Genomic DNA, 22,600 nt, shown 5'->3' with positions numbered 1-22,600 from the left:
ATATTCTTAAAATGTCCTTACTGCCCAAAGTGATTTATAGGTTTAATGCAATATTTCTCAAAATTCCAATGTCATTCTTCACAGAAATAGAAAAAACAATTTGAAAATTTATATGGAACCACAAAAGACCCTGAATAGCTAAAGGACTCTTGAGCAATAAGAACAAAGCTGAAGGCCTCACAATCTGACTTCAAAATGTATTTCAGGAAAGGAACAAAAGAAGGAAGAAGAGGGTAGAGGAGAAGTGCAGCAAGGGTGGAGGGAGGTGCCCATGCTGTGTCAGAGGAACAGGAGGAGTATGGAGAGGAGAAACCTCCCGGGTGGCAAGGAGCTCTTGCTCCTCTAGGCACTGCCCAGCCCCCTGAACCCCCACAGGATAAGGAAGCCTGTGTGTGCACCAACAATCAAAGCTACATTTGTGACACAACAGGACACTGCTGTGAGCAGTCTCAGTGTCATAACTACTGCTATGAACATTGGTGGTTCTGGCTGGTATGGACCATCACCATCATCCTGAGCTGCTGCTGCGTCTGCCACCACAGCCAAGCACAGCCCTCAAGTCCAGCAGTAGCAACATGAAATCAACCTGACTGCCTATCCAGAAGCCCACAATTACTCAGTGCTACCATTTTATTTCACCAAACTATGTATTACCTTCTTATGAGGAAGTGGTGAACTAACCTCCACCTCCTCTCCTCCCATACAGTGCCTTCCAGCTACAGGAGCAGCAGCAGCAGCTGCCTTCACAATGTGGCACTGCAGGTGACACTGTGGGTGACACTTGGAAGAGCAACCACTAGTCTGGGGCCAGCAGAAGCAGCACAAGACCCCAAGCATCACTGACCCTGACCCCTCTGACCTACCAGCTGACTGAGAAACAGCCAGCCACCAAAGCCCCAGGAGTAGAACCCAGTGGCTCTGTGGCCAGCCTGGGAAGCTGAACCCAGGGGCGTTCCTGGATAAGGATTCAGAATGTGAGGAGGAGCTGCTGAGAGATGACAGCTCTGAGCATGGCAGCACACCTTCAGACAGCAAAGACAAGACACCCAGGAGACATCACCACTTCACAGAGGCCTCAGGCATCGAAATGTGTGGGTACAGCCAGGGGCAACCTCACAATGACCTCAGAGATCAGCACATTCATAGATGGTGCTCTGGATGGGCCTCTGGACTTCTGTGACAGCTGCCATTTGCAGTCCCCTAGAGATGAGGCGTAAGTCCTCTACCCCATCTGAGGAGCAGGCTTGAGAGCCTGGGCATCCCCATCTGACATGGCTACCTGTGTGCCTGCTGGTGAACACAAATCAATGAGCAGGACTCTCCAAACTCCCAGAGCAGCAGTTCCTCCAGGTAGAGCAGGTCCTGTTAGCTCCCAAGAACTTGGCAAAGCAACCAGGATAGGGGAAAACCATGAGAAAATAATTAAATGACTTTCACAGAAAATAATACAGACACTTTGTGTTTTTTTCCCCCCTTAAGTCCTCTCCTGCATTTTCCTACATCTCCAGGTACAGCTCAAAGAGAGAAGCCCACTAAGGCTCAGGGTTTGTCATCTGTGGCTGCCAGTGTCTGCAGAGCCAGAATTAGGCTAATCCTATGGTAGGATGAGAGCTGATGGGCAGTTGTGTGGTAGGTTCATAGGGAGCATGCTGATCTCTTGAATTCCGGGTGAAAAGATCTATGCACCCTGTACACCAGGACAAACTAAAGCATCCTTGAAAGGTCCCTTCCCAGCAGGCTCTGGCTGGCTGCAGACTGGTTCAGGTGTGGATTATATTACCTTCTCTTTGGTTTTTCTGCTAAAAACAAATAACGAAAGACAGCTGGAAACAAGAACTTTACCAGTTGGCAGGTTTGGCTGTGTCCCCACCCAAATCTCATCTCAAATTGTAATTCCCATAATGCCCACGTGTCAAGGGTGGGACCCAGTGGAGGTGATTGGATCATGGGGGCAGTTTTCCCCATGCTGTTCTCATGATAGTGAGTACTCACGAGATCTTATGGTTTTATAAGTGTTTGACAGTTCCTCCTATACACACACATGCTTTTTCACCTGCCACCATGTAAGACATACCTGCTTCCCCTTCAACCATGATTGTAAGTTTCCTGAGGGCTCCCACCACAGCCATGTGGAACTGTGAGTCACTTAAACGTATTTCCTTTGTAAATTACCCAGTCTCAGGCAGCAGTATCCTTATAGCAATGTGAGAATGGACTAATACAGTAAATGGGTACCACAAAGAGTAGGGTACTGCTATTAAGATACTTGAAAATGTGGAAGCGACTTTGGAACTGGGTAACAGGCAGAGGTTGGAACAGTTTGTGGGGCTCAAAAGAAGACAGGAATATGTGGGAAAGTTTGGAACTTCCTAGAGACTTGTTGAATGCTTTTGACTAAAATGATGCGGACAATGAAGTCCAGGTTAAGTTGGTCCCAGTTGGAGATGAGGAACTTCTTGGGAACTGGAGCAAAGGCCACTCTAGCTATCCTTTAGCAAAGAGACTGGCAGTACTTTTCTGTCACCCTAGAGATCTGTGGAACTTTGACCTTGAAAGAGATTATCTGAAATTGGAACTTACGTGTGAAAAGAAAGCAGAGCATAAGTTTGGAAAATTTGCAGCCTGACAATGCAATAGAAAATAAAAACCATTTTCTGGGGAGAAATTCAAGCAGCTGCAGGAATTTACATAAGCAACAAGGATCCAAATATAAATAGCCAAGACAATGGGGAAAATGTCTCTAGCACATGTCAGAGATCTTGACAGCAACCCCTCTCATCACAGACCCTGTGACATAGGAGAAATGGTTTCATGGGCTGGGCCCAGGTCCCCCCTGCTCTGTGCAGCCTCCTTGGGACTTGATCCCAATTACTCCAACCCCAGTAGTGTCTAAAAGCGGTCACGGTACAGCTTGGGCCATTGCTTCAGAGGGTGCAAGCCCGAAGCCTTAGAGGTTTCCACATGGTGTTGGGCCTGCAGGTGCACAGAATTCAAGAAGTGAGGTTTGGGAACCTCCACCTAGATTTCAGAGGATGTATAAAAATGCCTGGATGTTTAGGCAGAAGTCTACTGCAGGTGTGAAGCACTCATGGAGAACCTCTGCTAGGGCAGTGCAAAGGGGAAATGTGGGGTTGGAGCCACCATAGAGAGTCCCCACTGGGGCACTCCCTAGTGGAGCTGTGGGAAGTGGCCCACCATCCTCCAGACCCCAGAAAGGTAGATCCACTGAAAGCCTGCACCGTGTGCCTAGGAAAGCTGCAGATACTCAATGCCAGCTGTGAAAGCAGCTGGGGTAGGGGGCTGTACCCTGCAAAGCCAATGAAGTAAGGCTTCCCAAGGACATGGGAGCCCACCCTTTGCATTAGTGTTCCCTGGATGTAAGACCTGGAGTCAAAGAAGTTTTATTTTGGAGCTTTAATATTTAATGACTGCACTGCTGGATTTCAGACTTGCATGGGGCCTATACCCTCTTTATTTGGGTCAATTTCTCCCATTTTGAATGGGAGCATTTATCCAATGCTGTATCCCAATTGTGTCTTGGAAGGAAATAATCTGCTTTTGATTTTACAGGCTCCTAAGCAGAAGGGACTTGCCTTGTCTCCCATGAGACTTTGGACTTGGACTCTTGGGTTAATGCTGGAATTAGTTCAGACCTTGGGGGACTGTTGGGAAGGTATGAGTGGTTTTGAAATGTGAGGAGATGAGATTTGATACTCCTCAAGAAAAGCAACCCCAAGACACAGAATCATCAGATTGAGCAAGGTTGAAATGAAGGAAAAAATGTTAAGGGCAGCCAGAGAGAAAGGTTGGGTTACACACAAAGGGAAGCCCATCAGACTAATAGGATTCCCTATTTAATAAATGGTGTTGGGAAAACTGGCTAGCCATATGCACAAAACTGAAACTAGATCTCTTCCTTACACCTTATATAAAAATTAACTCAAGATGGATTAAAGACTTAAACATAAGACCTAACACCATAAAAAACCCTAGAAGAAAACCTAGGCAATACCATTCAGTCCATAGGCATGGGCAAAGACTTCATGACTAAAACACCAAAAACAATTGCAACAAAAGTCAAAATAGACAAATGGGATCTAATTAAACTAAAGAGCTCCTGTGCAGCAAAAGAAATTATCATGAGAGTGAACAGGCAACCTACAGAATGGGTGAAAATTTTTACAATCTATCCATCTGACAAAGGTCTAATATCCAGAATCTACAATGAACTTAAACAAATTTACAAGAAAATAACAAACAAACCCATCAGTAGGTGAAGGATATGAACTGACACTTCTCTAAAGAAGACATTTATGCAGCCAACAAACATATGAAAAAAAAACTCATCATCACCGGTCATTAGAGAAATGCATATCCATACCACAATGAGATACCACTTCACACCAGTTAGAATGGTGATCATTAAAAAGTCAGGAAACAACAGATGCTGGAAAGGATGTGGAGAATTAAGAACACTTTTACGCTGTTGGTGGGAGTGTAAATTAGTTCAACCACTGTGGAAGACAGTGTGGCAATTCCTCAAGGATCTAGAACTAGAAATATGATTTGACCCAGCAATCGCATTACTGGGTATACACCCAAAGGATTATACATCATTCTACCATAAAGACACATGCACATGTATGTTTATTGCAGCACCATTCACAATAGCAAAGACTTGGAACCAACCAAAATGCTCATCAATGATAGACTGGATAAAGAAAATGTGGCACATATACACCATGGAATACTATGCAGCCATAAAGAAGGATGAGTTCATGTCCTTTGCAGGGACATGCATAAAGCTGGAAACCATCATTCTCAGCAAACTAATCCAAGAACAGAAAACCAAACATCCAATGTTCTCACTCATAAATGGGAATTGAACAGTGAGAACACATGGACACAGGGAGGGGAACACCACACACTGAGGCCTGTCTAGGGATAGAGGCTGGGGGAAGGTTAGCATTGGGTGAAATACCTAATGTAGATGATGTGTTGATGTGTGCAGTAAACCACCATGGCACATGTATACCTATGTAACAATCCTGCACGTTCTGCACATGCATGCTAGAACTTAAAGTATAATTTTAAAAAAAATCTCAAACAACTCACTGAAGTGTCTCAAAGCTGAACAAGTTTTACCAAAATGAATCCTTCTCAGTTAACTGATCAAATGGATGAATTCTGACCCTTTGAAGTCTCTTTCCCGAGTTAGAGCAGGGAACTGCTCTGAGTGTTAACTGTTGGTTTCACTGCAGTGTCCTACCATATTTTACAAGAAGATCAAAATGCAAACTGCAGACCTAGGCTTGATTCCCAAGTCACAGTCTGACCCCTGCTACAGGAGGTTACCCCAACTCAGGAAGAGATAGAAATAGGGAATTGAAGGAATAGTGAGGCGACCAGAGAGATTTGATTAAGTCTGGTTTCCACATGAATTAAAAGGAAGGATGTCGTCAAGGGTTTGGCGCTACAGTCAAAAGAATAAATAAGTCAATGAAGAAATACCTTCATTGTCTGTGGTTTTCATGCAGATATAACTCATGGAGGTAGATATCTCTCCAAAACAGACAAATCCAAGGCTGTAAAGTGAATGAGCATCTGCATTTGAATTCCACAAAACCAAAATCTATGTTGAACAAAGTGAAATCTGTACACAGCATTGCAAATGCAAACACATTCCTGTGTGAGGCACATCACCATTTGTCAGTTATTGTAAATATGTGTATTTTTAAGCAATAGAATTCAGCTTGTCAGTTTTCTGGGCAATCTTAGAGATGCAGTTCCTGTGCTGTGGTTGTTCTCTAACCACTGTGAGAAACCCAAATAAAAATTGATTCCCCCCACTCCAAAAAAATATGTATCACAAAATCATATTAATCAAAACAATGTGATACTTGCACAAAAACAGACACATTGACCAGGGGAACAGAATAGGAGCCCAGAAACAAACTCATGCATTTATGGCCAATAGATTTTTAACAAAGGTTCCCAGAACGTGTAATGAAGAATACACTGTTGTTTCAATAAATGGTGTTAAGAAAACTAGGTATCCAAATGCAGAAGAACATGAATGTGTATGGTGTGTACCCCTATCTCATACCATACACAAAAATCAATTCAAAATGGATTAAAGGTTTAAACATAAAACTGTAAAACTACTAGAAGAAAACATAGGGGAAAAGTTCCACAATGTTGGTTTGGTCAAAGATTTCTTGGATATAATCCCCAAAACACAGGCAACAAAAGCAAAAATATATGGGATTGCATCAAACTAAAAAGCTGCTGCAGAGCAAAGGAAACAATATGAGGAAGAGACAACCTACAAGTTGTGAGAAAATATTTGCAAAGCATACATCTGATGAAAGACTAATCTCCAAATGTATAAGGAACTCAATTCAATACCAAGAAAACAAATAACCAAGTCAAAAAATGGGCAAGGTCCTAAATAGACATTTCTCAAAAAAATACACACAAATGGCTAACATAAAAAAGTTTGTCATGCTAATTATCAGGGAAATGCATATTAAAATGACAGTGAGATGCTACTTCATACCTGTTAGAATAGCTACTGTCAAAACAATAAAAGATAACAAGTGTTGAAGAGGATACAGAGAAAAGGGTACCCCCGTACACTGTTGCTAAAAATGTAAATTAATACTATTATGAAAAATAGATGAAAGTTACTCATAAAACTAAAAATAGAATTACTATATGATCCAGCAATCCCACTTCCTTGTATATTTCCAAAGGAATTGAAGTCAGTATGCTGAAGAGATATCTCCAGGCTCATGTTCATTGCAGCATTGCTCACAATACCCAAATATGCAATCAACACAGGTGTCTATCAACAGACAAATGGATGAAGAAAGTGTAGTGTATATAAACAATGGAATACTACTCAGTCTTAATAGGAAGGAAAACCTGATATTTGTGACAACATGAATGAACCCAGAAGACATCATGCTAAGTGAAATAAGCCAGGCATGAAAAGACAAATATCACATGATCTCACTGATATATGGAATCTAAAAAAGTTGAATTCATAGAAGTAGAGAATGGAACAGTGATTATTAGAGGCTAGGAGTTGGGGGTAGATATAGAAAAGGTAGATGTTGATAAAAGGGTTCAAAGTTTCAGTTAGACAAAGTTTCAGTGAACTATTGCACAAAGTGGTGACTGTAATAAACAACAAGGTATCATATGTTTCAAAATGAACAGAGTAGATTTTAAATGTTTTCACCACAAAAAAAGATATGTATGTCAATGAGATCAACCTAATCATTCCACAATTTAAACATGTATCAAAACATTACATTATACCCCATAAATATGTACAATTATTATTTGTCAATTTAAATTGTTTCACTAATTTATATTGTTATTGCCTCACCAACTTCTTTCCATCAGGCAGATTCTCATAAAGACTATTTCTCTCTTATATAAAGCATTTCTTACACACCTCTTAATCATGGTAGCATTGACATTATTCCACCAGATTCTATCTCCAGTGTTAAAATAATCAAGAATCCAGAAATCTCCACCAGGGGGCCACCAATGCATATCAAAGTTTCCCACTTTCCTTTAGATTTACTTAAGGGTAGCTTACGGGAAAAAATACTTAAGTATTTCCCTTTTTAAAGAAAAAAATTATATGAATTCTACAAAATTATGGTAGAAAATTTAAGAAGAGCACATGCTTCCCAACTCATTCTAAAGGGCCAGCATTACCTTGATTCTAAAACAAACAAACAAAAAATTTACAAAATCCAAGATCCATTCCTGACTAAGGATAAAAGAAATTTTCAGCAAACTGAATAAAGAAAACTTTCTCAGCCTGTTAAAGAGTACCTATGAAAAAATTACAGCTATCATTATACTTAATGATGAAATATTGAATACATTGTAACAGGAACAAGTCAAAGATGTCTGCTATAACTAATTCTACTCAGCATTCAACAAAATGAATATAATAAATTCATACTAGAATTTTAAAAGTAAATTTCTTTATTCACTGACAACATAATCATCTATAAAGAAAATCCTACATAATCTATAAAACACTGATAGAACTAATAAGTTTTGCAAGTTTACAGAATATAAAGTCAAACAAAGATTATGTGCCCATAAGCTAAGAATAAACAATTGTAAATTGAAATAAAAACCAACATCATTTAAAAGATCATCAGAAATATGAAACTTAGAGATAAATATAAAGTACATACGCAAAACCTGTTCACCAAAAACTATAAAACTGAAGGGGTGGCCTGCCCCTCCACACCTGTGGGCATTTCTCATTAGGTGGAATGAGAGACTTGAGAAAAGAAATGAGACACAGAGACAAAGTATAGAGAAGAAAAAGTGGGCCCAGAGGACTGGCGCTCAGCATACAGAGGACCCGCGCCGGCACCGGTCTCTGAGTTCCCTCAGTATTTATTGATCATTATCTCTACCATCTCAGAAAAAGGGAAGTAGCAGGACAATAGGATCATAGTAGGGAGAAAGTCAGCAGAAAGAAATATGAATAAAGATCTCTGTGACATGAATAAGTTTAAGGAAAAGTGCTGTGCCTTGATATGCATATGCAAACATCTCCATTAACCTTAAAGCATAAAGAGCAGCATTGCCGCTAGCACATCCGCACCTTCAGTCCTAAGGCGGTTTTCTCCCATCTCAGTAAATAGAACCTAAAATCGGGTTTTACACCAAGACATTCCATTGCCCAGGGACGGGCAGGAGACAAATGCCTTTCTCTATCTCAACTGCCAAGAGGCCTTCTTTCCTCTTATACTAGTCCTCCTCAGCACAGACCCTTCACGGGTGTCAGGCTGGGGGACGATCAGGTCTTTCCCTTCCCACGAGACCATATTTCAGACTATCACATGGTGAGAAACCTTGGACAATACCTAGCTTTCCTAGGCAGAGGTCCCTGCGACCTTCTGCAGTGTATGTGTCCCTGAGTACTTAACATTAAGAGAACGGTGATGACTTTTAACAAGCATACTGCCTTCAGGCACTTGTTTAACAAAGCACAGCCTGCACAGCTCCAAATCCATTAAACCTTGAGTCACCACAGCACATGTCTCTCACAAGGACAGGGTTGGGGGTAGAGTTACAGATTAACAGCATCTCAAATACAAAACAAAATGGCGTCTCTTACGTCTACTTCTTTCTATATAGACACAGTGACAGTCTGATCTCTCTTTCTTTTCCCTACACAAAACATTGCTAAAAGAAATTAAATGGGCATAACATAGATGTAGAGATGTATTGAATTTATGACTCATTTTGAACAAGGAATACATACATTCATCAGATAAGAATTATGTTACAGGTCTAATAACATTCTAATCAATATGTGATGTCTCATAGTTCCTGAATCTAAAATATCAAAGAAAGAAACATAAAGTCATATCACGTTTAATGAGAAGGCCTTATTGTATCATTTATGAGATCTTCTTGTAAATCACCAGCTGCTTGCATACTCTTTTTATTGCTGCCTTCATCTCCTTATTCCTGAATGTATAGACGACTGGATTCAGAAAAGGAGTGAGAACTGCATCAAAAATAGCCAGAAACTTGTCCATCTGTGAATTAGGGTGTGGCCATGTATACACAAACACGGGTGGGCCAAAGAACAAAAGGACCACTGTGATGTGAGCTGAAAGAGTGGAAAGGGCCTTGGATGAACCACCTGAGGAATGTTTCCTAACAGTAAACAGGATGAAGATGTAGGAGATTAGAAGTATGAAGAAAGTACCCACACAGATAAACCCACTGTTGACAGTGACCATGAACTGCAATCTGTAGGTGTCGGTACAGGCTAGTCTGAGAAGCCGAGGAAGATCACAGTAGAAGCTGTCCAATACATTAGGGCCACAGAAGGGTAAATTAACAAGAAATGCCAGTTGGAACAGGGAGTGACTGACACCAAGGGTCCAGGCAACAGCCAGAAATAAAATGCACATTCTTGGGCTCATAATGGTCAGATAGTGGAGGGGCTTACATATGGCCGCGTATCTGTCAAAGGCCATGGCTATGAGCAGCACCATCTCCACACCACCAATGACGTGGATGAAGATTTGAGCAATGCAGCCTCCAAAGGAGATGACTTTGTGCTCTCGGAACAGATCATAAATCATCTTGGGAGAAGTAACAGAGCAGGCTCCTAAGTCAATGAAGGAGAGATTGGCCAGTAGAAAGTACATGGGGGAGTGTAAGTGAGGGTCAGTGGTCACAGAAAACACAATGAGGATGTTTCCGGTAATGCTTGCCACATAGAGCACAGAGGAAAACACTAGGAGGAGGAGCTGTTTCTCCCATGAATGAGTGAGTCCCAGAAACACAAACTCAGATACCACTGAGTGATTCTCACCATCCATTGGTCCAGCCAACTGGGCTGTGGCTAAAATTATGAGAACTAAGAAAATGGGGAGGAAATTATGATTATGAAGATAGTAATATGTACTAAAATCATTAATATTGCAATGTTCTCACTATGAATAAATAGTATACAGTTATTCAGTTCCTCACATATAAAAAATAACAAAAAATCAACATATTATAACAACATGTGAGCTGCAACCTGATTTAAACCCATCATCAATACTTTCAGTGTAATATCTGCTTTCAAATTAACAGGTTAGGTAAGGACAAAAGATTCCTGACTATCCATGAAATTCATCAGGTGTTTAAATCACCTGTGATATTGACTATTCCTCATTTCCAGCATATTCCATTTGTATTTACACATATTCTCATACTTTCCGTCCCTTCCCAGTTTGTACTCACAATTCTCTGACAGAAAGTAGACATAAGAGGAAAACATGATTAACAGATTAATTATCACCTGCAGTAAGAGGTGCCTGGGACAGACTTAGTTGAGATAGGCTGTGGATTGAGACAAAATATAGAGACTGGGGTATGTGAAATCGGAAAGCCCACAACTGTAAAAGAACAGAGTAAGTAGACTTTCACAAGAAATAGAATCACCACCATTATCCACTACATTTTCTCATGCTCACTGCTATTTAAGTGCCTCAGTTTCAATACAATCTTTCACAATTACGAAGCCCTAAATGGCTTCCCATCCTGCAACGATTTCATAAGGAGCCTATGCCACCTGTCGTGTAAGGCTTTTTCCATGCATAATAAATGTGTTTTGGAGGGATTTCGCCAGAGTTTCTGCTAAGATACGTCCATAAAATGGCCACAGAGGTTGTGAGAAATCTCTGCAGTTTCTCTTTGTCTGTACACATAAAGGTATTGAGGACCAGAACTTGGATTAGTTAAGATAATGTTTTAATTCTTCTCTGTCTCTCCCCTCCCTTGGTACCAGCTTTTATGTTCGTTGCATCCCCCACCCTTTCAAGTACACAGTACCCCCCTGCATGGTAACCTATTCTGATATTTGATATTATCATGCTTAATTTGACTGAATCCATTTGGATATTTTATCTTTAAGAAATCTGTACTTTCATACTTTTAATTCATGATAAAATTAGATTAATATCAAACATTAGTAAGTCACTTTTTAGAAGGGATATGAACTTTCTTATTGACCTCAAACTATAAAGTACAAACTGTGACATTAGAAATTTAGACCTTTAACACATATTGTATTTATATGTGAAGTGGAGGGTGAGCAGAAAACAGTGTTATATTTCTCTATGTCCAGATGGATACTCACCTCAATCATTTTCCTATAGTAGAAAGTAGTTCCTGAAAACACTTAATAGAGGTTAATTATTTTAGAAGTTCCTGAGGTACAAATAAAAGTGCTATGCTGGCATCATACATTTTTGCACCTAAAGCTCCAGTTCTTCTGACACAAAGGGCCATCTTCCTGGTGCCATAATTTATCCTAGACCCCAAAACTCACAGAGGCACACATGTCATCTCTCTAATACTTGCTCACCACCACCGGCATGAGTCTCTATCCTCTTCTACACGGAGTGATTATACTGTCACCTCTGGAGCTAATAGTCCACAGTCTCAAGATGCACACTTTTTACAACCAGAAGCCTATGGACTGGGTGAAAGAGCAGAAACAGCCACAGGTACTGCCTATCAGGATAATGTAAGTCAGCATGCAAATAACTGATCAGATGAATATGAATAGCAAGGTGATGAGGCACTGGGAAGAGGGGCAGGAAAACTCTGTAATTGCTGAAAAAGACTCAAGGCCTTCGGGAGGGAAAGCACATGTTCCCAGTGTGACAGGATAAAAATGCATATGGAATTATATAAAGACCATTTTATCCAAGTTGGTCATCATTCAGATGAAAAACGTGAGGCCTAGAAAAGTAAACTGAGTTTCCAAAATTCACACAATTGATAGAATAGGAACCAGAACCCAGGCCTCTTGATTCCTATTCCAGAAAGACAAGTTGCAATAATAATCAAATAATATGAGCAATCAAGTAAAAAATAATCTAGTAAAAACAGCAAAACTCAAAAAAGTGATTTTTATGGTTTCCAAAACCAACCATAGATTGCTATACATAGTAGCTATTATAAATACTGAATTATATAGCAGCCTAACAATAAATACATAAAGTGTGTACACAGTTAAAGATCACTGAACTAGTAAAATACAATAGTAAATAGCAACTTTTATTTGTGAAGTGATTGATCATTACTGTCAGAATTTGTTTACCCATTCTTCATATTTGTTGGCTATATAACCAGTTACTACAACTGTAAAAACAACTTAAGGTCATGTTTCTGTGAAGTCCATCCTTTTGGTCTTAAAATTTTATTATCCTCAAAGGTCAATTACAATCTCAATCTTTTCTTGTAATTTTACCAACAATTCTCCTTCACACTGATTTGTTCTTTCTCTAATTCCTGCAAATAGAACCAAAAAAAGTTGAAGAAATATGTATTGTACATATAACAAACAATCATATGTGGTATACAATATATATCAAATGAGTAGTAAGACAAACATTTGATGAGTTTTAAAGAAAAAAGTGTTATAGATATTGGAGGGCAGAAGATACAATTGCCATTAAGAACAGGTGGAGGAGGTTTGCCAAGGACATTGACCTGATCCTTTAGGAATTAGTGAAAATTTAATAGGAGAAGAATGAGGTGTACAATGTGTGAAAAATACCTAAATCAATATAAGAGGAGGAGACTTCTTCATATCAATGATCATTACTTCCATGTATATAATCATATTAGATACCCACATACAAATAGAAAGTGGATAGACAGTTCTTGATTGACAAGTTAGATTAATAATCCCAGATCATGGTAAGGCCATACCTTCAAGTCAATAACCTTTATTACTTATGGTTCATTCCTCTCCCTCATGTTTTCCAATAATTTTGCCATGCATAATAAAAATAATTCTCATTTAAAAACTTATAGTAGCCATGACTAATAATCTTCCAGTGAGAAGGTACCTAAGACTTTACAACATATTTCTTGCTGGGGATAAGATAGAAATAGCATCCCAAACCTACAGCCAGCATTCAACTCATTTTTCTTGAGTCTATGGAACAATTTGAAATACAGAAAAAGTAGAACAGAGATAAAGTTAAAAAAAGAAAAAAATATGGGAAGAGTGGGAGAAAGGGGAAATTACAAGATATGAACAATTATTTAAAAATAAAAGAGATAGCCTCAAAGGAGAAGAGAAGCCGCTAATCAACACTACGGTAGCATGAAGTACAGTAGTCTCTGTTTCTGAGAACACAGGTTAAAGAGAACATACATAAAATCAATTTCTCACCTTTAATACACTGATTTGGGGATGCTACTGACTTTGACATTGGGTTGCATTTAAAGGGGGAAAGGAAGGGCAGTTGCTTCTATTTCCTGCCCTGTTGGACTCACAGAGTTCCTGTGAAAAGCACAGATGATAACAAATGAAAATATTGACTTTTATACTATACAATAATATACACGTGCAATTCACTGTAAAAAGTATATTTGTTATTATGATTTGAGGATCCTACCATATGCTAATCAAGAGAAAGACATGTACAGAACAAAGACAGCAAGCACAGGAAATTTTTACTAGTGTGTGTTTTCCTTACGTTCTACCACCCCAGGAGCAGCTTCTGCTACTGAAGGTCACAGCAGAGTTATTTCCAAAAGTTGTGGCTCTACAGGGTGGACTTAACACATAGCTGTTTATTAACATTCAAAAGTCCAGAAACCATTTCCAAATTTTCACCTCTTTTATCTTCAAATCCTAAAAATACAAAAATTCACAAACTTACTTCCGTACATTATAGTAGAAAGGTTAATAATTTGGACTTTGAGGTCAACCAGGCCTGATTTTAAATCCAGGCTCCACCACTCACTTGCTATGTTAACATAACAAATTTCCTAGACCTTTCTGAGCTTCAGTTTCCTTATTATTGAATTAGGGATATAGGTTAGAAGGAAGACGTTCTAGTATTTGATTGTACAGCAGAGAAATTATAGTTATTGATCTGGGGATATGTAGTTAGAAGTAATAACTCCTAGTATTCAATTGTACAATGGAGAAATCATAGTGAAGAATAATCTATTATATATTCTAAAATAGCTAGCAGAGAAAAATTACAATGTTCCCAACACAAAGAAAAGATAAATATTTGGGGTGATGAATATCCCAATTACCCTGATTTGATCATTACACATTGTACACGTGTATCAAAATATCACACATACCCCAAAACATATACAACTATGATATATCAATAAAAAACAAAAAACCCAAAAGAATAGAAATCAAAAATAAATGCATAAATGCATAAAATGGGGATAATAAACCTCCCTTGCTTGCTTGCTTGCTCCCTTGCTCCATTTGTAAGAAATAAATGATATAATATAGGTAAAAATACTTAACCTCATACCTACCACATAGTATAGCACAATAAATGTTATTTATTATAAACCGAGGACTATCTACATAAGTGACTTTCAAGTATAAAAAATTATTTCTCAAATTTTAAATACTCCCTGATTCTCAGGTACGGTCATTAGACCTGGCTTTAGGTAAAGCTCTCATGTCTACACTTGCATTTAATCACTTAAGTATATTTCTCCCCCACCCAAAAAAAAGTTGCCGCAAGGTGGACACACTAATCAAAGACTGCCTGAGAAATGCAGGAAGAAGCTTTGTCCTCTGACCAGGCTACACTCTTTCCTTAATGGTAAGCCCTATAATCCAAAGCCATAAATTTCAATTCCTCACATAAAAAGAAAAAAAAAATGTATTTTATGACTACTTCAGATAACACTGGGTATTTCCCTTGTCATTTAGGAATAAGAAATGGAAAGAAGGTAAACGTGTAGACAGGAGAATTGGTAGATGCTTGAAAGGATTTCTGAAAACTGTTCCCATCCAGGTGTACAAATGTGTTGACCAGCCAAGGCAAAGCAGTCAAACCATACAATACCTTATCCTCAGGAAAACTGACTTTTCTCCCAAATTGCCTTTTTCATGAAAAATATAAAATTCTCCAGTTTCAACCTCATGTTAAATTTTACAAGTGAAGAAAACAGATAGTTATGCACATCAGAAAGTTAAATGGCGCGTCAAGACCAAATTCCTAGTCACAGTTATGTTCTGTTTCCAGTATTACCTTCTCACTTATTCATTTTGTTGAAATAGATTTACTTACTATGTGTCACATATCAAGAAAGACTGAAGTCGTACAAAGCCGATCCTTATGCAACGTGCATACAAATATACATCAGGCACGTGTGATGCATATAGAAGTGGAACAAATCAGGCCAGGTGCGGTGGCTCACGCCTGTCATCCCAGCACTTTGGGAGGCCAAAGCAATCAAATCCCTTGAGCTCAAGAGTTCAAGAAGTGTAACAAATCCTCTACAATGTAAGTAGAGTGAAAAGAGCTACAGTGATGAAGGAAGTCCTTATAGTGATGTGGCATTTGAGTATAGCCATAAAAAGGATAAATATTACAATATACAAATATAGGGTCTAAAGAAGTCTTTTCAAGTAGATTGTAAAATATTTCAAAAATGGTAAATTTGGTATATGTTGAAGCATACAGAGTGTCTACATCCTAAAAATCATTTTGGTGAAGAAGGGAAAATAAAATAAGAAAGGTAGTCAAGATTCATCTGTTGCCTATCATTAGAAACTTTTCAAAGGTATATGTGAATTATCAAATACATTTAGGGAGCCAGTGAAGGTATAGGTCCAGGGAATCGAGGATGAGGCCAGTAATTAGGGAAGATGCCCCATCTATAAGTGTGATGGGTCAAATGGAGGAAAAGAAAAACAGAGGGAAGGAGTTCGCTTAAGAGAAGATTGAAACAGAGCAGACTTGGGGAGCTACACAGAGGAACTGGGACTACACAGTTATAGCTGTAAGGCTGTAGAAACAGAAATAGAAATACTGATAAGTAAAAACCCAAAGGATTGGTGACTTATTACAGCTGGAGTGAATATGAAGGAGCGTGAACTCAAAGAAAATATCAAGATTTCAGCACGAATAAATAGGACAATCGTAGGTCAATTTTTAGAGATTAGAAAGTTGAACATAAAATATGACAGGGTGGAGAAAATAGTTATGTGTATTTTAAGCAAATAAGTAATTGTATAGTAATCCATATAAAAATAATAGATGGATGCATAAGAGTGCATAAGGTCCCTAAAGGAAATAATACACAGAAAAAAAAGGTTAAAAAGCAAAGACCCAACTATAGAAACTATCCACATTGATTATGTAAGGTAAGAAAAAGACCCAATAAACTAGACAGAACATCACAGAGGTAGGAGGACAACCGGTGCTGGCCTCAAGGAGCCAAAATAGAAGCGGGTATCAAGAATAAAGGAGGAGAAGAGAGAAGAAAGAGAGAGAAGAGAACTTCTGTGGCAGAAGATAAAGTGGGACGGTAGAATAAAGGAGAAGAAATACAAGAAAATTAAAACAAAATTTACAGGAATGTTCTACATTGTAAGTGGACAGTTCCGACCTGGCACCTTGTTGGCACACATTGTAAATGTCAAATGTGTTAATGGATGAATGAATGGATAATATAATGAATGTAATAGAGTTGTCAAAAGCTGAATTAATTAAAAGTTCCCACTAGAGGTTAGATGACAAAACTTTCAGAAATCTTCCATGCCACTCTGTTGTGACATCAATAGTGCTGGACACCTTGAAATCAAACCAAAAGGATTCCACGATGAGAATGAAAAGGGCTGAGAAGGGGAATGCTGGGTGACACAGAAGGTGACAAGGGGTGAAAGGTTTCTAGGCATTGGATAGACTCATGGATGTCCGAGCTGACCATAAGACACAGGCCATACAGGAAGCAAAATGAGACCCAAAGCGAAACAAAAGTAGGGCTAAACAGTTGGGAAAATGTGGGAAGAAGGATGAATAGTCGTAAGATTAACTCTGATTCTTCTCTGACAGTCTTTTACAGCTTTATTCTCATTCTTTGGGAGCTGAGATGTTCACTGTCCCTGCCTATATTCTTAGCTGCCTCTACACAGAGACTTTTCTTCGCAGTGCTCATTCCTGCTGCATCCTCCTTCTCTAGTGGCAACAGCAAATGGTCACACAGAAGGCTGACATTGCACCCAATTGAGGAGAATGTAATTCACTCATTGCCAGTCATAGACTTTGGCTCACTGATTTACTGAGTATAGATTTTTATTTCTATCCCTCACCTACCTGTTTTGCCAAGGGAACTAAGAAAACAGCATCATTAAAAATTCAGATAGGTACAGTTCTCACAAGAGTAACCAGATGCAGTACGGGATCACTGCAGACAGTTCTCACAAGATTAACCAGACACAGTACGGGATCACTGCAGACAGTTCTCACAAGATTAACCAGATGCAGTACGGGATCACTGCAGACATACACACATAGCTGTATAAAACAGGAAGAGAGTTGCTAATTACAGCCCCAGAGGGCACTGGCCAAAGTGATGCCTTAGAGATCCGAGAATGCCAGACTGAGATCACATGGCCTGGGGAATTATCACCTATGGTCGTTTTGGTTTTCCCAGGGTAGCCAAGCACAGAAATTGTTAATTGGGTGAACTAAGGCATATTTGATTTTCTTATGACAAAAAAAAATGCCTTTTGCCATTGTCTAGGGATACTTTAAATTTTTATTTTGTGACTAAAGGCTAATTCCCGAGGAATGTTAAATGTTGTCCCTTTAAATTTTTAATCATTTACGTAATGATTACCATAATATTCAATTTAAACATAAAATGTAATTGAAAGTATGAAACTAATATATGGACATAAAATCATATAATATTCCATGGAAAAGATAGAGAGAATGTATAAGGCAAAGAGGTTTAAAGTAACATCAAAACTAACACTCACTATACAAATTTTATTAAATCCTCACAATTACACTGTGAAGCAGGTGTTGTTAGTGCCACATAATCTCAAACAAATTATTTATTATCTAAAATTACATAGATATTAAAAGGTTAGGCCATATATGAATTTAGGATTCTCTCAAAAATTTTTTCCCTTTTTCCTACGTCAAACTTTCCTAAATTATAGAAAAGTCACAATGTTACCCAACATATTCACAAAACACATATAATCTTGGATCCAAATTTCAAGCAATTACAGCAGAAAAAATAAAACTCTAGATCAATCTCAATTGTGTAAATAAATTCAAATTTCCAGTCTAAGAGTCTCAAGTTGAGATACTTCTTTCTCTCTCTTCTTTTAAACCAGGAGAAATATAAATACGAGCCACAACCTTACAAAAGCTAGAAAATATTTACTATTCCACACCACAACATATGAAGAAAACCTTGTAGACATCAAAAATTTAAACCAGTCAAGACTGAACACCAAGATAAAGTGCATGCCTCTAAAGATCTTGAGCTAGTCAAGAAGCCCAGAAATCCCTAAAAGAGATATGTGTACTGAGGACTGAGGATCAAAACCTGTAATCTTTACTTGGAACAGAAATATTGCAGCATGTGAACCCTCCACGAGTGACAGAGAGAAAGGAGTTTAAAGGGAAATATACAAATTTATCACCTTTGGAATAATTAGGACACGTGTGTGGTGTAATGAAAGAAGGCAAGAAGATGGGGAAGAAGCCAGACAGATGGCAATTTTCATTCTAGTATGAAAGGAAAGGATAAGTCACAAGACTCATGACAAAATTAACAACTATGAATCCACTCTAAGCCAGTAGTTAACCCTGCAGCCCAGGAGTCATTCTAACAGATGAGAGGTGTTTTGGAGACAACATTCCAAAACTCATCTGCCTTCTATGATACCTACTACCCCAGCTCCTCCTCCGCAATATTCTTTCACAAATATGTAGAATATTCAAAGATTAATAATATTATATAATTATTTATAATAATTGTATTACAAAAATAAAACATGATAACCTTTATAAAAATACTAGAAGAAAAAGGGAAAATTACATAAGGTACAGAACATACAGATAAATTATACCACGAAGCAGTAAAAAATATGATCAAACATTCTAAGTTTTAAAAAAATATGCCTTCTCTAAAATGTATTCTCTCTAAAATGATATTTAGAAGACAGAATTGAAAATAAATAATAGAAAATATAAAGTGATAAAAAATAATCTGGCAAAATTCAGGGTGTAATGAATAAAGACAACCATGATAGAAATGAAGATCAATAAAAACAGGAAAAAAAGTGGGAAGTGGAGAGAACAATGCTGCTAAAAACACAGATAAAAATATAAATGACGGGCTTAAATATCCTGAGCAAAATGAAATAGAAAACCCAAGAAGGTGAAATGTAACATTAAAGTCAGGTCCAACAAATGAAAAATTAGTGTGAAAGATCTCACAATACTTGGTTAAAGAGTTCAAAGATAAAAGAAAACTTTTCTGAAATGAAGAAAACATTGAATCTAATGGTTAAAGGACTTATCTTTACCAAGAAAGAAATGTGTTATAGCATGCCCACATCAAGGCAGATGAATTTAATTTACCAGAAAATTAAATTCAAACTGAATTTACTTTACCAGAAAATTAAATTCAAACTGAATTTACCAGACTTCACAAACACAAAATAAACAACCCACAAAAATTAAAAAAAAAAAAAAAAGAGTCCCTATGAGGCTTTAATAAAGAAAACTATTAGAGGCCAGGTACAGTGGCTAACACCTATAATCCCAACACTTTGAAAGGCCAAGGCAGGAAAGTCACTTGAGCCCAGGAGTTCAAGACCAGCCTGGGCAATATAGCAAGACCCCCATCTCTATCAGAAAAACTTAAAAAACAAAATTATTAAAGTATAAACTCCACTAATCCACCAGAAATGAATAGAGATAACATGATACAAGTGAGCATTCTGAAGCCTAATATCAAAATGTTCTGGGGATTGTGGTTAAAGAACAGAATGCAGATGTTACAGACCATAACTGTATAAAGACTAATTATATTCATAACAAAAATAAGAAGAGAAAGATAGTAGAAATATATTCTGGTACATTCAACTTTCACAGTGGGAGAGAATCAACAAATTATGTTAAGGGCAATTAAATACCATTTTAAAAGATAAAGGTCATTATTAGAGAAATTAAATATAACAAAATCGAATAAAGTTGAATGATGAAGGTGGGAGAGGAAATCGGGTTTAAGGGGTAAAGTAGAAATATATTAAAAGAGTCAATGGAGAGTACCCTTGGAAATAACACAAAAATTAAAGAATTAAATATAATATATACAGCAAATAACTAAAATAAACTATAAAACTTCAAAATTATTAAAAATATGTACATACAAAATATAAAATATCATATACAGAGAAATGTTAATACAATGAAAATATTAAAATAAAAGCATAAAATTAATTCATTTATTTACCCTATTAGTATTTTTTGAACACCTATGTGCCAGGTATTGTGCTGAATGCTAGTAAGATATAGTTCCTGCATCTTAGAGTGTTTGTGGAGGAGACAGAGATTAATCAAACAATCACACAAATGTAAAATTGCAACCATAAAAATTACTGTGAAATAAAGTGAAAATTACTATGAGAGAGGGATTTGATGTGAGTCAGAGAAGTGTCCCCTAAGAAAGTAACACTGGAGCTGAGATCTAAAGGGTAAACAGAAGTTAACTGAGTGGAGAACAAAGGTTTTCCTGCAGAGGGAATTCTGCTCCCAGTGAGGCCAGAGTGGGGCCTTGGAAGGTGTGCCTGAAACCACATTGTGAGGACGTGAGGATAAGCATTGTGCAGGATAATGCTGAAATAAGTAGTGGAAGTACAGAATAAGAAATCAAAGACTATTAAGCAGAAGAATGATTTGACCAGACCTCACATTTGTAAATATCACTATGGTTACAATGTATAGAATGGATTTTAAGGACTTCAGATTGGATACAGGTGAGTCAATTATAAAGCAACATGCTTGCCAAGGCAAGAAATTTGATTCCTTAAACTAGGTATGGGAGTTTTGGAAATGAGATAAGTAGATAAATGTGTCATATATTTGAGATAATACATCACCAGGACTTGATGGTAGACTTAGTTGGAGATGCACTCACTAATGCGCCATCTAATGCTTCAAGTCTAATAATTATTCAACTCCTCCAGAGCCACCAATCCAATGGTTCTGAGCCCTCTTATGAGATAGGAATACAGATTCACTGGCTTATAAAAGGTGGTTGGATACAAATTACATTTCTGACAAAATGAAGACATATTCACATGGCTGAACTTTATTTTCCCTGATGGATAATCTAATGAAGACTATAGACAAATTTTTTAGTAGTTTGTGTGTTTTTTTGTTTTTAAAACCCTCTTTTATCCCTTTTTTCACTTCAGTTTCAAGTAAGTTTAGGGTTAAATTTTCAATGTGTACAGTTTAGCTAGAACTGGCTGAATTGTATGAGAAAAAATCTCCAAGTAGCCTTGAATTACTAATAGCAAAAATAGTGAGTTTTATCACACACCAGTAGAAAAGTCATCACATTCAAATTAGGTAGGGAAAAATCTAGAGAGTTAGAAACTTAGAAGACTTTACGTGTTAACTCTATAGTTGCAGCAATATTGGCCATTTGAGTTCTGAATCTTCTTTAAGTAATTTGCTCACCAGTTTAAAAATTTGTACACGAACAAGATACAATGTGTAGCTGGCTAGAGTCCCAGAAAACCTGGCATACCTTAATGTTTGAGAATAATAATTTTGGCCATTCTAGTATGAAATCTCCCTTAGTAAATCCCTCCCATTTATGGAGATACTTATAAGTATAGGCTATATACTTAGGTAGGCATAACATATACCATATGTTACAACACATACCTATACCATATGTATAAGTATAACATATATAAGTGTAGTATATATGTTATACATGAAGCCTGCCAGAGTACCAACTAGAAGTTAGTGTCCAGTGCCTTTCTTGTTTCAGTTTTTGATAATTTATTTCTCAGTGTGTGAGCTCAGAAAAGCAGGAAACCATTTCTTATCTTCAGCCAATTTCAGAAAAGATTCTGCAAAAAAAAGTATATATGATTTGATTATGATTTGAAGGCACAGATCAAGTCTAAATGTAGTAAATAAAGCATGACTTCAAGTTAAAGGTCTCTAAAATATGACCATAGAATGATAGTAGGAGACTTAAATGCCCCACC

At 37.7% G+C, this 22,600-nt stretch overlaps 1 protein-coding gene and 1 pseudogene across 1 annotated transcript; one reads left to right on the top strand and one right to left on the bottom strand.

Annotated features, from left to right (window-relative positions):
- The first annotated feature begins 298 nt into the window (after nucleotides 1–298).
- On the top strand, nucleotides 299–1,354 carry LOC100430001 (WW domain binding protein 1-like pseudogene; annotated as a pseudogene).
- An 8,059-nt stretch (nucleotides 1,355–9,413) lies between these two features.
- Nucleotides 9,414–10,398, bottom strand: OR4F3 (olfactory receptor, family 4, subfamily F, member 3). Its single transcript, NM_001193784.1, is given in 1 exon segment — nucleotides 9,414–10,398. A coding segment is annotated over 1 exon segment (936 nt). The 5' UTR covers nucleotides 10,386–10,398; the 3' UTR covers nucleotides 9,414–9,449.
- Nucleotides 10,399–22,600: the final 12,202 nt, after the last annotated feature.

This window comes from Macaca mulatta, chromosome 7 (genome assembly GCF_049350105.2).
Source record: "Macaca mulatta isolate MMU2019108-1 chromosome 7, T2T-MMU8v2.0, whole genome shotgun sequence".
Classification (NCBI taxonomy): domain Eukaryota; kingdom Metazoa; phylum Chordata; class Mammalia; order Primates; family Cercopithecidae; genus Macaca; species Macaca mulatta.
The sequence above is the reverse complement of the archived record's forward strand: the minus strand, read 5'-3'. Positions and strand labels throughout refer to the sequence as shown.